Source organism: Echinops telfairi, unplaced genomic scaffold (assembly GCF_000313985.2).
Source record: "Echinops telfairi isolate 266 unplaced genomic scaffold, ASM31398v2 ScPeMD7_3;HRSCAF=10, whole genome shotgun sequence".
NCBI classification, from domain to species: Eukaryota; Metazoa; Chordata; class Mammalia; order Afrosoricida; family Tenrecidae; genus Echinops; species Echinops telfairi.
The window spans coordinates 62,228,358-62,249,601 of NW_022103899.1; the positions used below are offsets into that span (position 1 = coordinate 62,228,358).

General features: G+C 52.1%; 1 protein-coding gene across 1 annotated transcript in view; it reads right to left on the bottom strand.

Moving 5' to 3' along the window:
- Positions 1–371: 371 nt before the first annotated feature.
- COL6A3 (collagen type VI alpha 3 chain) overlaps positions 372–21,244 on the bottom strand; it is a 79,622-nt gene continuing 58,749 nt past the window's right edge. Inside the window, exons 32-40 of the mRNA XM_045294390.1 lie at positions 19,493–19,589; positions 17,459–18,157; positions 14,644–14,746; positions 13,080–13,368; positions 12,785–12,866; positions 10,667–10,930; positions 8,699–8,797; positions 1,758–1,922; positions 372–1,000 (exon numbers count right to left, since the gene is read on the bottom strand). Coding sequence (XP_045150325.1) covers positions 960–1,000; positions 1,758–1,922; positions 8,699–8,797; positions 10,667–10,930; positions 12,785–12,866; positions 13,080–13,368; positions 14,644–14,746; positions 17,459–18,157; positions 19,493–19,589 — 1,839 coding nt within the window. The 3' untranslated portion in view covers positions 372–959. The remainder of the gene's footprint in view (positions 1,001–1,757; positions 1,923–8,698; positions 8,798–10,666; positions 10,931–12,784; positions 12,867–13,079; positions 13,369–14,643; positions 14,747–17,458; positions 18,158–19,492; positions 19,590–21,244) is intronic.

Consider the following 21,244-nt stretch of genomic DNA (forward strand, 5'->3'; position numbering starts at 1 on the left):
ATCCACAAGTGAAGAACAGGCAGGACCACGGGACCGCCTAAGGTTCCATCTGAGAAAGTGCGCTTCCTCTGGATGACAGATCTGACACCAAAGGGTCGGACCCTTGACCTTGGGCTTGAATGGGCCTAATTCTCCTGGCCTTCCATGACTCCGACAATTGATGCGAAGGAAATAAGACAGCTCATAAGGCCACAACACTTTCAATATACTTTATTAAAAAGTTTCTTTGTATAAATTCCCGAAAACTTTAAAAATTAACATTAAACCCCCACCAAAAAAAACAAGGAAAAAAACCAAAGGGGAATGCCAAAAATATTCTATATGATGATTTTGTAAAAACGTTTTTGTTTTGTGTGTGTTTTTTTTTTTAATCGAGGCCATGGTCCCAACGGTGCACCTGGATTAAGGGACCTTTGCTTCCTTCTAACCAGATCAGGTGCTGCAGGTGTGATAAGAAGGATAGCTGCCCAAAATCTAATCCAGGAAGCTGGGGCGCCGGGGAGGGGATGGAAAAGTTGGGCTCCTACACAGGCTTTCCAGCTGAGCTCATTCTTGATTAAGGGGGGCCGGGAAGGAACCAAGCAGAAGTGCACCGAGCAGCTGGGAGGTGGGGGCTTATGTTCTAGACTTTGCATTCGCCAACAACAGGCATGACGTGAAGCTCCAGGGGGGACCTTGACTTGGTAGAAAGGTTCACATAAACACCAGTCATGGGGAGCTGTTCGACCTGGTCGAGGGATACAAATGGAACTGCCTGGAGACAAGGAGGGTTGAGTCCACAGACACACTTAGCACCATATGGGCGGGACATGCAGAAAAACGTCTCCGCCCAAGTTCGAGTGTAGATGGAAGCATGAAATGGCACCGTGCAAGGTCATCTGTACCCAGAGCTTCTGCCAAGACGAGTTGGGGGTGGCGAACTCCTTCTCTCAGAGGTATGTGTTGCCGGCCAGCCAGGTCTAAGTTCCCATGGCCGTGATGGCTCCAGCGTTGACGAGCACTGGACGTTGCCGGGGAGGAAAGGACGAGGAGAGAGAGGAAGGACAGACCGTTACAGACCAGAAAGGACACCCTGTGTTGGTCATGGGACTACGCCTTCCCTTCTTCTGGCTGCCATGGTCAATCTCACTTTTCAGCTCACACGTCTTCAGTGGTTCCCATGACCGTCTAGGTTCGTGTTTGAAAGGCCGTCATCAACAGCCTGATACTGCCCTCCAACCCCACCTAGTCTACTGGGTCTGGAGCCGAAGGAAACTCTCTCCATTCAGGTACTGGCTGTGGCTGTTTCTGAGAGTCTTACGATTTCACCAATCAAGTTGCCCAAGATAATGAGAGGTTGGATGGCCCCCAGTGTCAACATTACCATGCACAGGAAGTAAAATTACAGTCAGATATAGGGCGGCCCTTTATCTTTGATATTACCCATAGTTCTTCATGATATTATTTCCCCAGTCATCGTGGTTGATACAAAATCAGGGACTTGGTAACGTTTCTAGAGTGACAACTAATCCGTCCTGTTTCTTCGTTGACAATTTTTTTTAAGTGGAAATATACAGTATGTTCCTAAGAACCAAAAACTAATATCCCAGAAATTTTATTGGGCTTTCAGGGAAGATCTTTCCCATCTGAGGGTACAGGGCGGGGCATTACCCAGTCTGTCACAATGACCCTGATTCACACATTGCCCAAAGTTCCATCCTTGACCCGAATCGCTGAGAGCCCGTGCAAAAGCCGTAGGTGAAAGAAGGGTCACTCACCGGGAAGGCAAACCTTTTCACATTCTCTCTGTGAGCTGAATCTGTTTTCGTTGCCGCCGCAGCCTCCGTACCAGAACCGCCCACAGCTTTTGGTCTCCGGATCATAGTACCACATCAATTCGAATTTTCTGCAAGTCCCTCCGTCTTTGGGCAGCTTGCATATATCTTTAATGACAAGACCAGGGAAGGGCAGTCAGCAGGACACGCCAGCCACCCTGCTTTCAGTGAGGGGCCTGTGGAGGTTTGGGGGATGCTGCAGTGGAGAGAAGGGAGAAGAATTTCCAGGAAGAACACTCGGTTCTCGTACTCCTCCCGTGGCTCAGTCTCCGCCCTGGTGAATGGGCATTGTCACGAATCACATCATGAGGATCACATACAACCCCACTGTTGAAAAACACTCTCTAAGCTGCAGCGTTAGATGGTAACACCAATGGGAGCCAACCCATTATTCAAAAGTCCTACACAAAACCCACTGCCAGCGAGTTGATTCCGATTCACAGTGATCCTGTAAGGCGGGTAGACGTGCCCGTGTGGATTTCCAACACTGTAACTCTTCACAGGAAAAGAGGGCCTCGTCTTTCTAAAGCGGAGCGGCTGGTGGTTTCAAACTGCTGACCTTGTGGTTAGCAGCCCGACATGTGCACCACCAGACCCTAGCTGATCATTGAAAACGAAATGAATTTGGCCCCACCCGACCTTTTTTGATGGTTGACCCTTTCATTTTCATTTTATTTTCCCTAATTCCTTCCCTTGCAAATCACCAGAGAAGAAACTGAATCTTAAAATCTTTGCTGCTGTCTACTCATTGGAGCCGGGGCCGAGGGGGCGAACAATTAAACAGCACTTCCAAAGTCAGGCATTTCATCACCACCAGCCAAGAAAATGAAAGTTAAAGTGGCGTGTGTGTGTGTGTGTGTGTGTGTGTGTGTGTGTGTGTGTGTGTGAGAGAGAGAGAGAGAGAGAGAGAGAGCGAGCCTCTGTGGCCTGCCAGATAAAACAATTCAGTGAAAAGGAGTGACGTACATTTCACAAGAGCAAACTGTCACCAGCAAAGCGACCTTGAAGCAAGGGCAGCATTCTTTCTCTAGTTAAGGAAGCTTGCGTTTTAAGAGCAGGCTTGTGACAGAGGCCAGCTGCCCAGAGAGCTCTCCAGCCTCTGCTGTGCCTGGAGGGACACCCCACCCCCCAGTTCACACAGTCACAACTGTGCACAGAGCTTTCTGGAAAACCTCAAAGGGAGGCCTTGAGGCCCACTGCTATCCGAAAGCTGGGAAGACGTGACCCTCCTGTAGATAAGACTCCCGGGAGCTGATAACACTGCATACCGACATGAGTAGCTGACATGGAAGGATCTTCCAGAAACCTCCTTCCAGAAGGAGGCGTGGCTTCCCTCTGCCTGACCCACAGCTGCGCCAGGATGCTCACCGCTTGGAGATAAGAAGTTACACTCAAGTCACAGAGGGGACATCAAAGCGTGAGCCAGCCATGATGAACGAGACTCCAAGTGGCCAGGGGAGTGAGGCCCCGGAAAGGAGGTAGCACCCTCCATGGGTCCCTGGGGAGAAACTGTCACCCAGCTGGGAAGGGCAGTGGAGGTCTCCACACTGCGCTTCCTGCTCCCCAACTCTCCCAGAGGCCCAGAAAGGCTTGGAGTGGCCCAACGAAGCCGAAGTGAAGTGATGGGTCAGTTGGGACCACAGCCTTCTCGCTCCCCAACGGGCCAGTACGCAGGGGAGGCCGTGGCCATCCCAAGCCTGTCAGGGGCGGATCTGAGTAAGCCAAGGTCATCCAGCCAACGAAACGCTTCACTTGTCGGTGGGTGTGTTTCCTTGTCAGTTGGGGACCCAGACCAAACGGCCACCTCTTCATGCCCCCTTCTTCCTCTCCAAGACGCACCAAGGGCCCGAGGCTGTTCTAACGTATTTGTTTCAAGCGTCCTTCAGCCCGAGCCTTCTGCACTAGCTAGTGTCCACTAGTGTCCACTAGGACACTAGTCAGTGTCCACGTTCTGGCCCCTTAGGAACCAGACTCCATCAGCACCCTGCGGGGAGTGCTCTGCTAGTCGGGCAGATGTGGTGCAATCGGTGTTGGGCTGCCAACCACAACATCAGCAGTTTGAACCCACCAGATGCTCCACAGGAGGAGGAGGAGGCTGTCTGCCCTGTGAAGGTTTCAGTCGCAGAAACCCTAGGAAGCAGTGCTATTGTGTCCTCTGGGGTGCCGCTGAGTCTGAATTGTATGCACACATGTGAGCCCATTACATTCATACAAGTGTCGGTCAGGACACACATCAAGTCCTGAATTAGAGCCACCAGTGACCATCCCATGGGAACCATGTAGATGTAATGCCTCGCAATGACCATCTACTTGTTCTGTTAGCAGGAAAGATTATATAGATATTATTCATTGAAACAAAAAATACAGTAAATTAGAAAATGTTGCCTCTTTCTAAGGAGCTCTAGTGGTGCAAAGGGATAAGCACAGGTCCACTAACTGCAAAGTCAGTAGTTCAAGCCCACCAGGCACTCCTCCAGAGAAAGATGAGGCTGTCTGCTTCCGTCAAGCTGGGCAGTCTCGAAAACACAAAGGAGAACTTCTATGCTCCCCTATAGGGTGACGGTGAGCCCTTTCTCCTGATTTGAGATCCCCATAGGGCAGGGAAACATGTGTGAAAGCTCGAGCTTGGACGTCCTTCAACCTCCTCAGGGTTCCCGTGAGCGAGAGGAGGGGTGTGGGAAGTGAGGGTGTGCTGCTGCAGCCAATACGGTCCTCGTCGGTGCAGTGCCTTCGTACACAAGGAGACAGCTTAACGGCCTCAGGGCCAGACTTTGCTGACGGGAGAAACCGATTCCAAAGCTAGAAAGCCTGGATGGTCTGTTTAAATAGACAACGATCACAACATCAACAAAGCTTTACCTTCTACTTTTTGAGGGAAATACCAAGGAAACGTTTTGATATTTTTAACCTTGTTTTACAAGTCATGGTGGTTATGCTGCAGACCCTCTGCTCCACATTTCTTAGCCAAGACTCTTTTTAAGACTTGTGTGTGTGTGTGTGTGTGTGTGTGTGTGTATGCTCTGAGAAACATCATGACCCAAACATTGCAACCAACACAGATTTTCTCTCATGCAGCTATAAACAAATGGATTTGAAGGTAGCTATGTCTCTTGGCCCAAGTAGAACAAATATTTGTAGGGATAGCATTCCCTTCAACTTTTGGGCTCAGTTAACTCTTGAATTATTATTCACATAAGTCAGGATTTTCCTCCGTGACTTCACGTGGTGGTAGCCAATACTAGACCCTTGGTTGGAGGAGAGTCAGCCACACAGTGCCTTCCACCAATGCTAAGACATCTTGACTTTGGGATGCACCGTGGCTCTAGGTTCTGGGGAGCAGTGCAAAGCGCTGCCAGTCCGTCACAGGTCACACTCCAATCCCAGAGGTGTCATGATGGGAACTGATGACGCTGCTTAGACTTTGCAAAGTAAGCTCTCGGAACGTGTATTGCTCCAGAACTGAGTTGAGTGTGTACCAAGTGGCGTGCTCCATGCCATGGATATTGGACATGTTGTCAGGAGGGACCAGACGCTGGGCAAGGACACCGTGCTTGGAAAAGTAGAGGGTCAGTGAAAAAGAGGAGGACCCCAATGAGGTGGACGACACAGTGGCCGTCGTGAGGATGGCACAGAACCGGGCTGTTCCGTTCGGTGACTTAGAGCCGCTGTGAGCTGGAATGGGGTCCACGGTACCTAGGATGACCACAGTTTCTGCTCAGGTGAAATGACGTGACTGGTCTGCAGGTGGCTCATTTCCAAAACGCAGCGTGTTTTGTTCATCAGTTTGGCAATTCTGAACGTTGAAACTCTTCTTCAACATGAATGGATGAGCCAAGAATTTAGAATGTACTTTGTGATGATGCCCAAGGTACATTTTCTGAGTCCGCTTTGTATACACACACACACACACACACACACACACACACGAAATGGTGAGAGAACATACACGTTGACAAGTTTGAGGGTTATTCACCAATCGGTACAAACAAGAACGACTTTAGATTTATCTGTATCACACTATTGGTAGCCTCGAAAGAAAACATAAACCTCCTTTTCAAAAAAGCCTCTCTCATGATGGAGAACGGAGTGGGACGTGTTAGAGATCGGGATTAAAGACACGCTCCCAGCTCTGACCCTGAAGACACAACATTGAGAAATGACACAAAACAGCCCGGCCAGATTCTTGTGTAAAGACTGGGTTGTTGACTTTGACAAAACACTGTTCACATCTGCTTGTTCCTTCTGGACCAAAGTAAGGAATTCAAGGCATCCCCAAGATTCACTCTCTAGTTGACCCCAAGTCATCTCTGCTCAGCAAAGCCCTGCGTTTGCCAGACATTGACTTCCGCCTGCTCAGACATTTGTAAGGACGGGACAGCTGAGTGTTTTATTCTGGTGCACAGGTTGCTGCAAATCCGAACCACCGGCACAGCACCTAACAACAACAGCATGTCACCAAAAGCAGGTGTTTGTCCAGAGTCAGGAAGCATGCGCAAACTTTCCAGGACTTTGAAATCAGAGTTGGATCTATCTTGACTCGGGTCGTCGGAGATGTTCTCCTAGAAGGAGGCTTCCAGACGACCGTGGAGACAGCCCCTGCTGCGTTCCTGCGGATTCCCTCTGGATGAAACACGTGTGAGTGGCCTAAAAGTGGCTTCATCCTCGGATGCAGCTAAGTGGGTTAGGAACCAGGGTGCCCGTAGCACAAGGAGTAAAAGTCACCCATGGTCCCTAGATGCGAGACAAACAGATATGGTTATGAGAAATCAAAAGCTTCAAGACTTTTCCCTTCCAAGGATTCGTCTCCATCCTAGCCCGCAATCCATAGCCTTCTTCCTTAGTTAAAAACCAAAACATTAATATTTTTTCGTGACATCTCTGTATTCAATCCTTGCAGGGTGAATAGCTTAGCTACCCAATCCACCATAAAGTGCTGGGTTGTCCACAGAGTTTATCAAGAGCAGGGAATTTTCTCTTTCTCTGTCCACCTTTCCACTGGAAAAAGCAGAGGGGTCTGGGAACACATGTGGTTCTCTCACACAGGCTAATTCAACGAGCTCTCCAAAACAAACTTAAAAGAAAGCTTAAAATTAGTTCCATACGTAGTTTGTTGATTCACTCTTATCACCCATTGGTGTGCATAATACCATTTCTACACTGGCTTGGTTAGTGTCGACCTAACTTGCGATCCTACGACTTATGTGGTCGTAGTGCGTGGCCATTACGTTGGCTCCCAACAGAGGCCCTGCACCACCCCGTCCGTCATCACTGATGTGTGGGCGACCACGGTGGGTGCCTGTGACTCTCCAGCTCACAGAGGAGGATTCCTCCACTTTTGCTAATGCTCTGTTTGGCCGCACACCTGAGAGATCGAGAGCGATCTGTAGGTGGACGGCGCTCCCTGCCGGGAAGTTGATTTTGACTCAAGGAGCCCTGATGTTCTAGTGGATCATGTCTTGGGCTGCTCACTGCAGAGCCAGCAGTTTGAAACCACCAGCCGACCTTCAGGAGAAAGATGGGACTTTCTACTCCAATAAAAATGTATAGTCTCTGAAACCCATAGGGGTGGTTCTACTCTGTCCCATAGGGTCATTGTGAGCCAACATTCACATGAAGAAATAGACATCAAAGAGCCCTGGTGACATAGGGGTTAAGTGTGGCTACTCACTAAGAGGCCTGTGGTCAATGTGACAGCCTTGGAAACCCCCTGGGGTGGCTTTTCTCTGTCTTACGGGCTCACCATGACGGCAATGACTCTGGTTTTTTGGTTATATGGACACATCCAAACGCCAACCTCACGGGCCTGATTGGGTTCCCTGGTGTGTTTCTCAGCCGGTTTTATCGCCCTAGTTTCCAAAGAAATGCCATGAAGCGTGCCAGCAACAGCCCCTCCAAACGGAATGCAGACACATCAGAGACAACAGCTGCTCCTGAGGCTGGGGGTGGGGTTGGGGGTTCGGTGCCATCCGTCGGTTCCGACCCAGCCACCCCATGCACAACAGAAGGAGACACCACCCGGGCCTGCGCCACCCTCACGATCGTTCCCGAGGTCTGAGCCCGTGGCTGCAGCCGCGGTGTCTATCCACCTGTCTATCCACCTGTCTATCCACCTGTCTATCCACCTGTCTATCCACCTGTCGAGAGCCTTCCTCTTTATCCCTCTTTATCCCGTTACCAAGCAGCAAACACACCCACTCTTTGAATGATCAGGTTTTCTGTGAGTGAGAGCCCTGAGCTCAGGTTCTGCTGAACAAGGGGTCCTGGGTCCCAGTCCTGCTCCCAGGCACACAAGTAATAGGAGCAGTCAGGTCCTGAGTCATGCCAAGGGACGCTCTATGAACAGGAAAGATGTACAAACGCCCTGGGGACTCTCACACACAAGGCGGGGATAGCAGACTGGACCAGAAGGCACGCTAAGGGCTGAGGCCCAGGACAGTCACGGCTCCCATCCAAACGCCAACCTCACGGGCCTGATTGGGTTCCCTGGTGTGTTTCTCAGCCGGTTTTATCGGATTGAATTACCGGGTGCACTAAACCCTCTTCTCCCCAGGTTGGCAGACCACAGAGAACTCCAGCCTCAAGAGGGGGTGTCAGGAGATGACGAACAGGAGCGTGAACTGCTGGCTCCAGTCCCCCAAGCAACTCCTGTCCAGTTTCCCTGAGGAGCCCAGTGACAGGAGAGGTAAGTGGCCGTCCCTGCTTGGAAGAAGACCAGGCTGGGCCTGGCAGAAGCAACCTGGAACCTTCCCCCACAGAAGTCATGCCTGGTCTGAGACCTAGGCCTTAGTTAGAGGAATGACTCTCAAAGGCATCAGCAGCTTCACCATTTTGGAAAGAGGACATCTCCCCGTGCCCCCAATGGATGTAATGAGGTCACAGCTCACCTGTTTGGGTACCAACCAGAGGCTCCGTGCTCACCATCAGATTGATGCTGGAACTGGAGGCAGACCGTGCGGGCTGTGGGGGTGGAGACTGGGTTTTCTCTAGGAAGGGAAAGTAGTTACAGCTGGTCAGTCAGTCAGAACTGGAAGAGCTGATGGAGCAAGCCCAAGGTCGCCTTGCAGGAAAAGACCCTTTCATGCCACAGAGACCTGAGGAGTGGCCATAGGCACTAACCATGGCCTGTCTGCAACGCAGGTCCATCTGTCTGTCTGAGGTCATCCAGGAGCTCCTGAACACCTCCTCTCTCATTCCCCCCACAGACTCTCACCGGCTGTCATGTGTGGACGGGGCCTTGGGACTCATCTCTTTGTGAATGGATGGTCCTTGGGACTCAACTTCTTATGGATGGATGATCCTTGGAACTCAGCTATGGATGGTTGGTCCTTGGGACTCAACTCTTTATGGATGGATGGTCCTTGGGACTCAACTATGGATGGTTGGTCCTTGGGACTCATCTCTTTATGAATGGATGGTCCTTGGGACTCAACTTCTTATGGATGGATGGTCCTTGGAACTCAACTATGGATGGTTGGACTCAACTCTTTATGGATAGATGGTCCTTGGAACTCAACTATGGATGGTTGGTCCTTGGGACTCAACTCTTTATGGATGGATGTGCTTTTTGTCTGGCAACTGGCGGGGATTCTCTCTCCTTGAGCTGAATGAAAGGGGAAGCAGGCTTCCCCTCCACACTCCAGGAGCAGAGGAGGCCCCGAAGGCTGCGAGAAGAGATCTGGTAGAGCTTCCAGAGATGAGAAAGGGTGAGTCATGATAAAGGCACCCCATGGAGCAGATGACAGGGGACAAAGACAGGCCTGGGACCCAATACAAAAAAGCCACTGCCATCAAGCCCATCCCATTGCACAGCTACCCCATGAGGCAGAGTAGACGCCCCCAGAGGGTTTCCAAAGAGGTCATCTTTTGCAGAAGCATCTTGGTGCTGAGGAGTAGCTAGTGGGTCCCAACCCTCTGGTTATTGGGCCCCATGCTAAACCCACTGGGCCACCAGTGCTCTTTTGAAGTGAGGTCACGGCAGGGAACTGATAAAGTCCTCTCTGAAGTGGCTGTGGATATCTTGGGACCCCTGGGTGGGGAGACTTCCCCAACTCCCCCTAAGGCCACTGTGAGACTCATCTTGCTGTTTTCGGTTCACTGAACCCAGAAACACTGAGGACACATGGAAGGGGTGGTGGGCAGGAAAGCGTTCTCGCTGGTCACTGTCAGCTGTCCACATGGATGGCAACACCACATCCGGCAGAAGGAAACGCTGCCTGCCCAGCACCATCCCCACACGGGATTTAGGCTGGAACCCTGGTGACCTGCAGGGTTTCTGCTGGCTGCATTTTGGAATCTGTAAGTTCCCCTAAATCCTAATCGGCCTACTAGCAACGCACCAGCCTCCATGGACAGACGGGTGGTGACTAGGCATTTGGCCGGGCATCCCACCTGCGTTTCCTTTGTGCAAGGCAAGACTTGTACCACTAACTCACCTGACCTCCTCTTGGTCACAAGGTCACAAGGACACATTTTCCCGGTGCTGCGGGGCATGTCAGTGGCTGCTAACTGCAAGGTCAGCTGTTCAAAACCACCAGCAGCTCAGTGGGAGAAAGACAAGCCTTTCTACTCTCATAAAGAGTTCACAGTCTCAGAGGCTCAGGGGCAGTTCCTCTCTCCTGTCCTATAGAGTGACCGCTGAGTCAGCAGTGACTCAACGGCAGTGACTGTGGTCTCCATCATGGGTGGTGTGGGGTCGCACTCAGGACAGTCGACCTGGAACCCTCCATTAAATAGCCCGGGACCAGCCTTCTAGTCTATGGTTTAATGAGTCGGGGGATGACCGAGCCCTTGGGACATTTTTCTTGCTCGTGTGTCTCCAGCCGAGTAAACTCATGAAAGAACTACGCACTCACTTGTGCTGAAGCTGCCTTGGTAGATGGCCCTGACCTGGGACCTCAGGTAGCAGACCACGGACACGTGGTAGGTGTGTCCTGAGAGCAGACCTCCGATGACCCGGTCCGTGCTCGTGAGGTTCTGCCTCAGAACCAGGGACTGGTCGTAGGCCGCTGTCACGGTGAGGTCGTAGAAGTACAGACTGGGGGGCTCGGGCCGGTCCCAGCGGAGCTTGGCACTGTTGTCTGTGACCTCCGATACGTGGACCTCTCGGGGCAGCCTCACTGCAAGGGACACCCAAACCAAGGTCAGAGAGTGGTTACACGTCAGGTGGTTACACGTCGGGTGGCTAACCACAAGGTCCACGGTTCAAAACACTCCTCAGAAGGAAGACGAAGATCTCTACTCCCATAAAGCATCACAGGCTCAGAAACCCCCAGGGGCAGCTCTGCCCTGTCCTACAGGGTCGCCGTGAGTCAGTATCGACCCGATGGAAGTGAGTGTGGTTTTGTTTTTTTGAAAGTCAGAGGAGAGATGGAAGACAGACACTAACGTGCTGGAACACCAAGCGATAGAGGGAGCGGGACAGAGCGGGTCAGAAGACGTCTGCTTCCACTAGCAACCCTGTAGGGCAGATAGAGCTGCCCCTGGGGGTTCTGAGACTGTGACTCTCTACTTGAACAGGGAGTCTCATTTTTCTCCCCAGAAGTGGCTGGTGGGTTTGAACACTGTACCTTGTGGTTAGCAGTTGAGTGCTCCCCCACTACAACCCTGTCCCCTGCCCCAGGGCTCTCTTGTTAAGGGAAAGCACACAGATGTGGCCACAGGGAACATCCCCTGAAGGTGCTATGTTCCCTACCGGGACAGCGCCCTGGCAAAGGGCACCATCCATGAGAGACCAGTTCCAGGGCCCAGGCACAGACACAGCAGTCTCACCCTGGGGCGGGTCCAGACAACAAGGGAAACATGGGCCTCCTCATACCTACGGCCTCATCTGTAGGGGACAGTACACCCTTTCCCAACATCTCAGAGGTGCTCCTGTTCTTGATAGCTCCTACCTCTCTTTCGCCCAAACCACAGCCCCTTCCTGCAGAATCAAGCCCTCTTTTCTCATTGACAATCCCTGGTGGGGACAGAGTGCCCAGTGACAAAGGTAAGCACCGGCTTCCTTGTGCTTACTTATCGGCGGTGAACGCCACCGCATGTTTTCTTCTCTACAGAGGAATAAGTAAACACAAGAACACTCGTGCTTACCTTGCTGATTGGTTTTGCCCTAATGCGCATGCAGCTGCTGCCTTCCCCCTCTCTGCACCCCAAAATGAGCCCTAAGACCAACTTGTACTCAGAGCCCCATCCCATCAGCTGGAGCTGCAGGGTCCCCAGAAGAAGTGGCCCTGTCCCTCCCAGTCACCTCAGGGAGCCCTCGGCAGCTTCCAGGCAGGGGTGTGAGGTTTGGAGGAGGCAGGCATCACAGAGGGTGAGGGGAAGCCATCACGTACTAATACAGAAGGATGTCCCCTTTCAGATACAGAGAGCGATCTCATGGTGCTGCGGGTGACGCCTGGAGCTGCTAACCACACAGTCAGCAGTTCGAACCCACCATCTGCTCGGAGCGAGAATGATGAGGCTGTCTGATCCCATAAAGACTGACGGCCGGGAAACCCAAAGGGGCAGTCCCGCTCTGTCCTACGAGGCCTCTCGGAATCAGAATGGACTCAGAGGCAGGGGGTTGGTTTGCAGTTAAGCGCAGGTGCAGAAAAACCAAACAATGCTATTCCGGCTGCTTCCTAAACAGACGTGCATTACTAAGGGTGTGGTGCTAAGGGTTCAGCAGTCACCCCAAAGTTAGAGAATCACATCTTCCTGAAGACCAGGCCATCTTCTGAAACGGCCGGGGGCCCCAGCTCCCCTCTGACACGTCACCATCAGCTCAAGGGAGACACTGGGGTCCCCCGAACAGAGCAGTTAACACACTTGCCCGTCCGCTCCAATCCACCCAGACACAGATGCCCGCCGACACCTGGGGGGCCATGAGCAGGTCAGCAACCCTGGTGCTTTTGAAATAGGCCCTGAGATCATCCCCTGGGGACCAAAAGGAGGACATTGTTGGTCCCCGCAGCCCTGCTTTGGCTTCTTACCCCCGGGCTTGGTGGTGGCTGGCTTGACTGCGGCAGGTTTGGCCACCTGTGGCCTGCTGGCCTCGGGCTTCGGGGCTGCAGGCTTAAGTGGGGCCACGGGCTTTGCAGTGGCCACTGGTTTCACGGCAGCCATGGGCTTCTCAGCGGCCACGGGCTTTGCGGCAGCCACGGGCTTGGTGGCGGCCACGGGCTTGGCGGCAGCTGGCTTCGGGGCTGCAGCCACTGGCTTGGTGGCAGCCACGGGCTTCGCAGCAGCCACGGGCTTTGCGGCAGCCACGGGCTTGGTGGCAGCCACGGGCTTCGCAGCAGCCACGGGCTTTGCGGCAGCCACGGGCTTGGTGGCGGCCACGGGCTTCGCAGCAGCTGGCTTCGGGGCTGCAGGCTTTGGGGCGGCTGGCCGCACGGTGGCTGTCTTCGGAGCCTCGGGCCTGGCAACGGCAGGCCTCACAGGGGCAGGCTTAGCAGCGGCCGGCCGGGCAGGCGGCAGATTCACGATGGTGGCCTGCTTTGTCTCTGTGGTCGCTGTCTTCGTGGTGGTGGCCGGCTTGGTTGTGGGATTTGAGGTAACGTTATTCGGCACGTGGCTGTGAAAACAAATTCCGTGTTACCACCCAGCCCTACAGACACGCAGCTGTAGTCTGAATGGGGGTGTCCCTGAGGGGTGCACAGGTGGAACACAGTCACTGCAAACCCCAAGTTTGGAGGTTTGAGTCCACGCAGGGGTGCTTGGAAGAAAGAGGAGGGGAGGAAGGGGGAACTGATCGCAATAATGGACACATAACCACCCCCTCCATGAAACCGTGGGGGAAGGGAGACAGCAGTCAGTGTATGATACGAAAATAATAATCATTTATCATTTATCAAGGGGTCACAAGGATGGGAGGAGGGGAAGAAGAGCTGATTCCAAGGGCTCAAATAGAAAGTACCTGTTCAGAGCAGAATGATGGCAACCTAAGTACAAAACTGCTTGATGCAATTGATGTGTGGATCGTTATAAAAGCTGTCAGAGCCCCCGATAAAATGATCTTTTAATTAAAAAAAGGAAAAGAAAGAAAGGCCTGGTGAACTGTTTCTGGAAAAGAAGCTGCGCTGGAAAGCCCCGCGGAGCACAGCCCTGCCCTGACCCACACGGGGTCTCCGAGTCCCCATGGACTCTGGCAACTTGGGATCTGGCCCAAAGCTACTGTTTCCGAAACGCACGTCCATCACATCTGTCCCAGCTCAGAGCAACCCCACAGGACAGGGTGGATCTGCCCCTGTGAGTTTCCAAGACTATGAATCTTTGCAGGAGTAGAAAACCACATCTTTCTCCCGAGGAACCACTGGGGCTTCGAACTGCTGACCCTTGTAGTTAGCGGCCCAATGCGTAACCCCTAGGCCACCAGGGCCCCTGCATGCTGCTGCATAGCGACCCTGTAAGGCCGAGTGGAGAAGAGCCCACTGGTGGTATAGTGGTTATGCTACAAGGAGCCAGATGGGGCTTTCTATTTCCGTGAAAGTTACAGTCTCAGAAGTCCACTGGGGCAGTTCTGCCCTGTCCTCTAGGGGCACTGTGGGTCAGTCGACTGGACTTTGGAAGACAGAATAGGATGGTCCCCGTGGGTTTCCTGAGACTGTCGATCTTTACGGGAGCGGGCAGCCTTGGTATTCTTTAGGAACCCTTAGCCCGGGTGCTCTAAAGCGCGTTCTGTGTGTTTTGTGGCTTATGATACTCATTCAACTCCTTCTTCTGCTCCTGGCCTTTGGGAAGTTGTGTTCCTGGGACTGCATGTCCTTGCCCATAAAGGAAGGGAATACTCTGTGGGTCTCTGTATCCCTCCTAGACCCTGATGCTCGAGCCAAGGGTTGCAGCCACTTACACTTGCTTGTGCCCAAATTTCACAGAATTCCTTGCTGGCTGGTCCCCTTGGAACCAGTCACACTGCTTCCTGATGTCTGGAGACAAGTAGAACGCATTCTCACCTGGAGAGGCAAGGGGAGAGAAAAACATTTCAGCTTCGTTTGAATAGCATACAGATTACAACCATCTGTAATGAGTTCACCGAGTCCCCTACAAGGCGGGCCACCGACGTGATTTTCAACATTCAGGGTTGTGTTTTCTTCTTTTTATCTTCTGTTACCTCAGGAAACAGACCAGATATCTGTCTTGTAAGGATTCACAGTCTCGAGACCCAGTACAGGGTCATCATGGGAGTGAATCAACTCGATCTCAGTGGATTTGTTTTGCTCTGGGACCATGAGGTACTATGACTCCTGTGTTATAATGAGCAGATGAACCATCTAAGTAGTGATCCTGATGGCAGCGTGGTTATGCGCTGGGCTGCTAACCACAAGGTCAGCAGTTCAAAACCAACAGCCACTTTACACGAGCAGGATGAGGCTTTCTACCCCCTGTAAAGAGTGACAGTCTCGGAACCCCACAGGGGCAGTCCTACCCTGTCCTGTTGGGTCTCTATGAGTTAGAATCGACTTGAGGGCCGTGAGTTTGGGGAAAGGGGGAGGAAGTTGTTTGTTTTGTTTTGTGTTACGTTGTTCTGAAGCTTCCACACGGCGATATCGGAAACAGGAGGTTAAGATGCCACTCAGTATGAGAAAGAGGAAAACTCAAGTGGCCAATTTAATAAACTCCAGGCTCCAGAGCATCAAATTATAAGCAAATTGCTTTTAATATTTCCCCAATGCTTTCCTGAACACATCTTTTTAAAATCTCTTTTTCCTTCATCTTTTTTTTTTTTTTAATCTCTGAGGACAGGGACAATGGCCCTGCGTACACTTGCAGGCTTCTCTTGGCTTCCATTTCCCCTGGTTCCTTAGGGGCATAGCCCACCGCCATCAAGTGGATTCTCATAGCGATGCTTCAGGACAGGCCTCAAACACCCCTATCGGCTTTCCTAGACTGCAGCTCTTTACAGGAGCGGACTGCCCATCTTTCTCCCAAGGAGCAGCTGGTGGGTTTGCACCACAGAATTGGCAATTAGCAGCTTGATGCACCTTCCACTGTGTCTTCCACCAACAGGATTGACTTTCTGTAGACCTCCGTAGAAGACACCAAACCAGCATCGGATCCTCCCAGCTCACAGCTACCACTTGTGACAGAGTGGAACTGCCCCTGTGGAAATCTTCAGGGGAGTGGATAGCCTCCTTTTTCTCCCAAGGAGTGGCTTGGGGATGCGAACCACTGACTTGGCTACTAGCCACTGTGCCAACAGGGCTCCTTGGACGTATCATATCCCAAACCGAACTCGGTGCCATCGAGTCCGTTATAATGCATAGTGGCTTTGTGTTTATTTTGTCTTTCCACACCCCACCTCATGGGTTCAATGCTTTTCCTTGAATCCACTCTGGTGACCGGGAGCCTTGGCAATGAAGTGGGTTAGACATTGGCCTGCTAACCACAAGGTCAGCAGTTTGAAACCACTGGCCACTCCATGGGAGGAAAACAAGGCTTTCTACTCCCGTAAAGAAGTAGAGTCTTGGAAACCCACAGGGTCAATTCTACCTCATCCCATAGGGTTGCTGAGAGTCAGAATTCACTCGATGGCATTGAGTCTGGTTCACTCCGATGAGAACTGGGAGAGCCAAGGTGAACACAACACCTCTTCGCAGAGCCCGCTGGGCCATGAAGTGGTAGTGGTGGGCTTGGTGCTAGGTCATGCCGAGGAGGCCTCACGCCTGGGTTCCTCCCTGGTAAGGGTGAGCAGGGACGCAGGGCACAGTGGGCATAGGGTGCCTCACTGACAAAGGCCCAGGGAAACCCAAGCAGGAGAGCTGATGGCCAAGCACAAGTGGTGTGTGGTAGTCACATAATCTGGTGTGCATTTGGGACTTGAGAGGATTAAGAGTGAAGGGGTGGAGTCTAGTCTCTCAATCAGATCATAGCCAATGAGGCCTCTGTGTGGGCATGGCCTTCTCCTGAGAATTCTGGAAACTCCCGGATTTTCCTCCTTGGAGGCGGGGGATACACCCTCACTTGACTCACTCCCTTAGAGACGCTCTACTGACCAGACACATGGCACTAGGTTGATAGACCCTGTGCCTTGGGAACTGGAGAAAACCACATGGAGACCCCTGCCAGCGCTGAGACACTTACAACACCGCTGGATCCAAAGACTTTCTACCCACTGGCCTGTGATCGTCCTGCACTCACCACAATTGCATGTGTCTCATCAGTCTGAAGAGGACTTTATAGATCGGTATCAGACGACGGGCCAATATCAGACTTCTGGGCTTGCATTGGGCTGGGTTGGGATGCTTTCTTAATATACAATTACCCTTTATATAAAACTCTCTTTTATACACATATGCGTGTTTATGAATTTGTTTCTCCAGTCTACTCAGACTAACACCTGGGGAGAGACCCCCTTCTCTGACTGCCACCAGCCAGAGGGCTGCCATGGACCACACTCTGTGCACAAGGTCCTGTCCAACCGCCCACCGGATGACCATGGTGATCGCAGTGGCCCGCTGCTCCTTCACTGGCTGAATAAAAGAGGGATTGGGCACAGGGACCTGGTCTGAGTGGCTCACAGCTGTCTCAGGCCCTAAAGGAGTGTCTGCCCGTAACAGCTGCTCATGCAGTTGTTGCAGGAGTGATGGGCTCGCATCAGCACATGTGCTGTCCTTGCCTATATACACCCCTCTGTGCCACCTCCCCAGGCTGGACGCAGGACTCACTGCCGACGAAGGAGGGCAGCAGCCGGCCGAAGCGCATCAGGGGCTCCTCGTTGAGCTCAGTGGACTTGTCGGCCAGCTTGAAGAAGACGTCGTTGGGCTCGCTGGCGAGGCCATACACGTCCTTGATGTTCACCTTGCGGCCGATGCCCAGCACCACGAAGAAGTATCCCCTGCATTTGGCCTGCAGGATGGCTCGCTGGGCCTCCTCCAGCTGCTGCTTCTGCACCGCGCCCGTCAGCATCAGAACCACGATCTTCAGGTCCCGGGGGTGCGGTGCACTCTCAAAGACATTCTCGATGGTGTATTCGACAGCGCGGCTCAGGTCCCTGGTCCCCTGCAGCTGGGTCATGCGACTGCCCAGGAACTCCACCAGCTGCTCTCTGGAGCCATAGTCGGTCAGGGAGAACTCCACCTTCACGGGGGGCACGCTGCTGGCCCCCACCGAGGCGTAGGGTGCGTGCTGCACCACCGCCACTCTCGTCAGGTGCTGCGAGGCCTGGGGGTCTGGGCTCAGGTCCAGCTGCCTGACCAGGTAGGAGATGTACTTCTTCATTTCATTGAACTGGAACAGAGTGGTGGACTCCGAGCTGTCCAAGATGAAGGCCATGTCAATGTCCGCGTCGCTGCCGGCCGCCCTCCTGTCCCTGAACGCGGGCCTCCAGTTGACAAATCCACAGGACGGGTCAATGTTGCAAATGTCTAGAAAGAAGCATGGTAACCCCGTTACTTTGTGAATTCCATGGGGTGGGGTGGGGGCAGTGACCGCTCAGAGGTCTGCTGGGAGCCTGAGGCCATTAAAATTGTCACATGGTCTAGAAAGCCATTCACGTCTTGTGGAGCAAACCCACCCCCCAAAACACAACCAGAAAGGTCCTTAGATGCTACAGTGGCAAGACCAGCTCACTCGTTTCGAACCAGGGTTTCAAACGGGTTCCCACTGGCCAAAGAAGCAAATCCAGAACAGACCCTACTTTTGAAAATGGGGGTGATGTGGAATGCTAGCTGGAAGGGGCAAGATGGTGGGTCAACACCCTGGAATGGGAGACTCAGAAGAGGCAGAGAGAATTCTTTCAGAAATCTCACTTGGATGATTCGATTATTGCCAGGACAGTGGAGAGCCCCACACATTCACAGTCCCTGAGCTCGGCCACCATCTTTGAGATGGGCAATGTTGTCTTCAACTAACTAGCCAAACAAAGACTTTGATGACTTGCAGAAACCATGCTGCCCCTGTTTTCTAAGAGGGAGACTGCATTTCTCGCAGGGCTTTGGCCCATAATTGTTTCCATTTCCATTAGAGTTTCAGTTCACCCATAGTCCACAAAATTAGCCCTATGCAGGTGTCAAGTCATCACCCGTGCCCGAGTCCAGCGGGGCCTATTCAAGGCCCTGCTTTGAGCCTGTCATCAGGACACATCTATTGCTACAACTGGACAGCACACTTGGCCAGCAGGAAGGGAGGGAGACCCTGTGTGCGATGGTTGGGCACACTAGCCACAATGGGAGACTTGATCATGCCAACTGTCAGAAGATGGCCCGGGCCTGAGCAGGTCCTCTGACAAGAACCACAGTGAAGCCAGCATGGTGGCCGGATGCAGGCTGCGCCACCCACGACTTACTTGATGGAGAATCACGTCATAACCTGAAATCCTTGCTAGTGTCGTGACAGTACAATTTGTTTTTCATTTACTTTAGTTCTCTGAAAAAAAAGTATGTTCTAGAAAAGTCACTAGAATGATGCATTTGAATTCGGGACCCCAAGGTAAAACTCGAAGTCAAGCTTACCCTCTTTTGGGTTTTACCTGTGAGACATATTGGTTACCTGTGAGACATATTGCCCCGCCATCGAGGATAAGACTCATTTGGGGAGTGCATTTTAAATATGGAAACTACTTAGATAGTACCTACACTGGTAAATGCAAGACTTGGTTCATATTAATTGAACTCAAGTTCTTCATACAGGTCAAATCATTCGCTCCCCAACCTTTGGGTGCATGTCCCTCATTATTGCTCCTGGAGAGAGAAACACCTTACCTAGACATACGTGACACGTCAGCACATTCTTCAGGAAGTCGGTGAGATCCCTCCGAGCGGGTAGGACGAGCGCATGTCCCACTGCGGTGTTGTTGATCTGGTTCACACAGGAATGCACATGACAAGCAGTTATTTAAAAGCACAGCTGAAAATCGATCAAAGTTATTGCCATAAAATAAAATCTGCAACACAAGACTGTCTTCCAGACTTGGTTTGTGTGTGCTTCATTCCAGATTCCTTCCTCCCTCCCGCCTGTCCTTCTGTCCTTCCCTCCCTCCCTCCCTCCTTCCCTCCTTCCATTTCTTTTTTCAAAAGGGGAGGGGTGGTGGGAGGGGCCATTCTGTACGACAGAACAATGTAGGTTTTGTTCTGATGAGATGAACTAGAGTTTCGGTCCTTCTCATACAATGTTCTGCTTGACCTGAAGCAAAATGACCTGTCCTCTCTGGGGCGTAGTCCCCTTATCTGTAAAATGGGAATTACGGTTCCTCCTTAGTGGGTTTGTTTGGAGACGTACATTAGATGATACATACAAAGTGGCTGGCATGTCCTCTAGCTAACAGTGGGGCTTGACTGGCACCACATTTTTGGCAATCATAATCTGAGTCGGCATCCACCCCCATCTCCCAGGTTCAGAAAGGGAAGCAATGACAAAGCCAGTACAGGAATATCTTCTAAGACTCTAAAGCCCCGCCCATCCCAGGGTCCTACCTAGGACTCAATCAACAGTCATTCGGTGAATGATGACATTCCAATCACACTGAAACGTTGTTACCAAACGACATATTCTGGGTTTGTGGGGCCCATATCAGCGAAGTTGCGCGTCATCGGGTTCTCACAAGGGCGTCTGTCTGGCTTCCCAAATGTGAGACTGATTCCCAAGCCCGAGGGCCTTTGCTCACATTAACCCACAGTTTGGCAGAATAAACATGGTGGCCATGACACGGCTACCCCTTAGATGATGGTGAAGCCCAGAACATGCAAATCGGAAGGAGAGCCCTTCGGGGTCCTCTCACTCCATTCACCGTTGACAGATGGGAAATCTAAGACATGGCGAGATGACGCGACAGGCCTTGGCATCACTGTCCTCTATGACATAGAGGGAACGGACAACAATCAAACCCAAAGCCTCCTGATGGCCGGCCCAGGGCTCTTTCCCCGCATCTTCACCACCCATGTGCCCTAGACAATGCCTGGTAGAACTGCCAGCCAGTAAACATGAATAGGTTGATTGTAATCAATAAATTATTCCCTTCTTGAAGCAGTGGCAAGGGAAACTTGGCCTCAGCTCAGGCTGACCGTGAGCAAGGAAAGGTTTGAAGAGTAGTGCAGTGGGGAGTGATAAACTTGGCCTCAGCTCAGGCTGACCATGGGCAAGGAGGGTTGAAGAGTAGTGCAGTGGGGAGTGATGGGGTCCAGAGGGTTCAGGGTCATCTCTAAGAAAGGCGGTGCTCCCTCCAGGGCTGCTGTGGGGCGGCGTGGTTGGGAGTACTAGCACATGGACTTTAGAGTTCATGGATCTGGGTCTCATCCTCTCTGGAGCCCCTCACTATCTACAAGATAGTCTTATCCAGAAGAAATGAGTGGTGATGCCGACCTCGCCACTGGGCCTGAAAGGGACATCCTCAATATAGGGGTACACACTTGTTCTGAGGCCCCCAGAGCATCTTAGATTTGTCTCGTGGCAAGAGGAGAGGCAGAACAGACCCAAATTTCCAAAGATCCCATTCAAAATGCAAATGGATCAGAGTG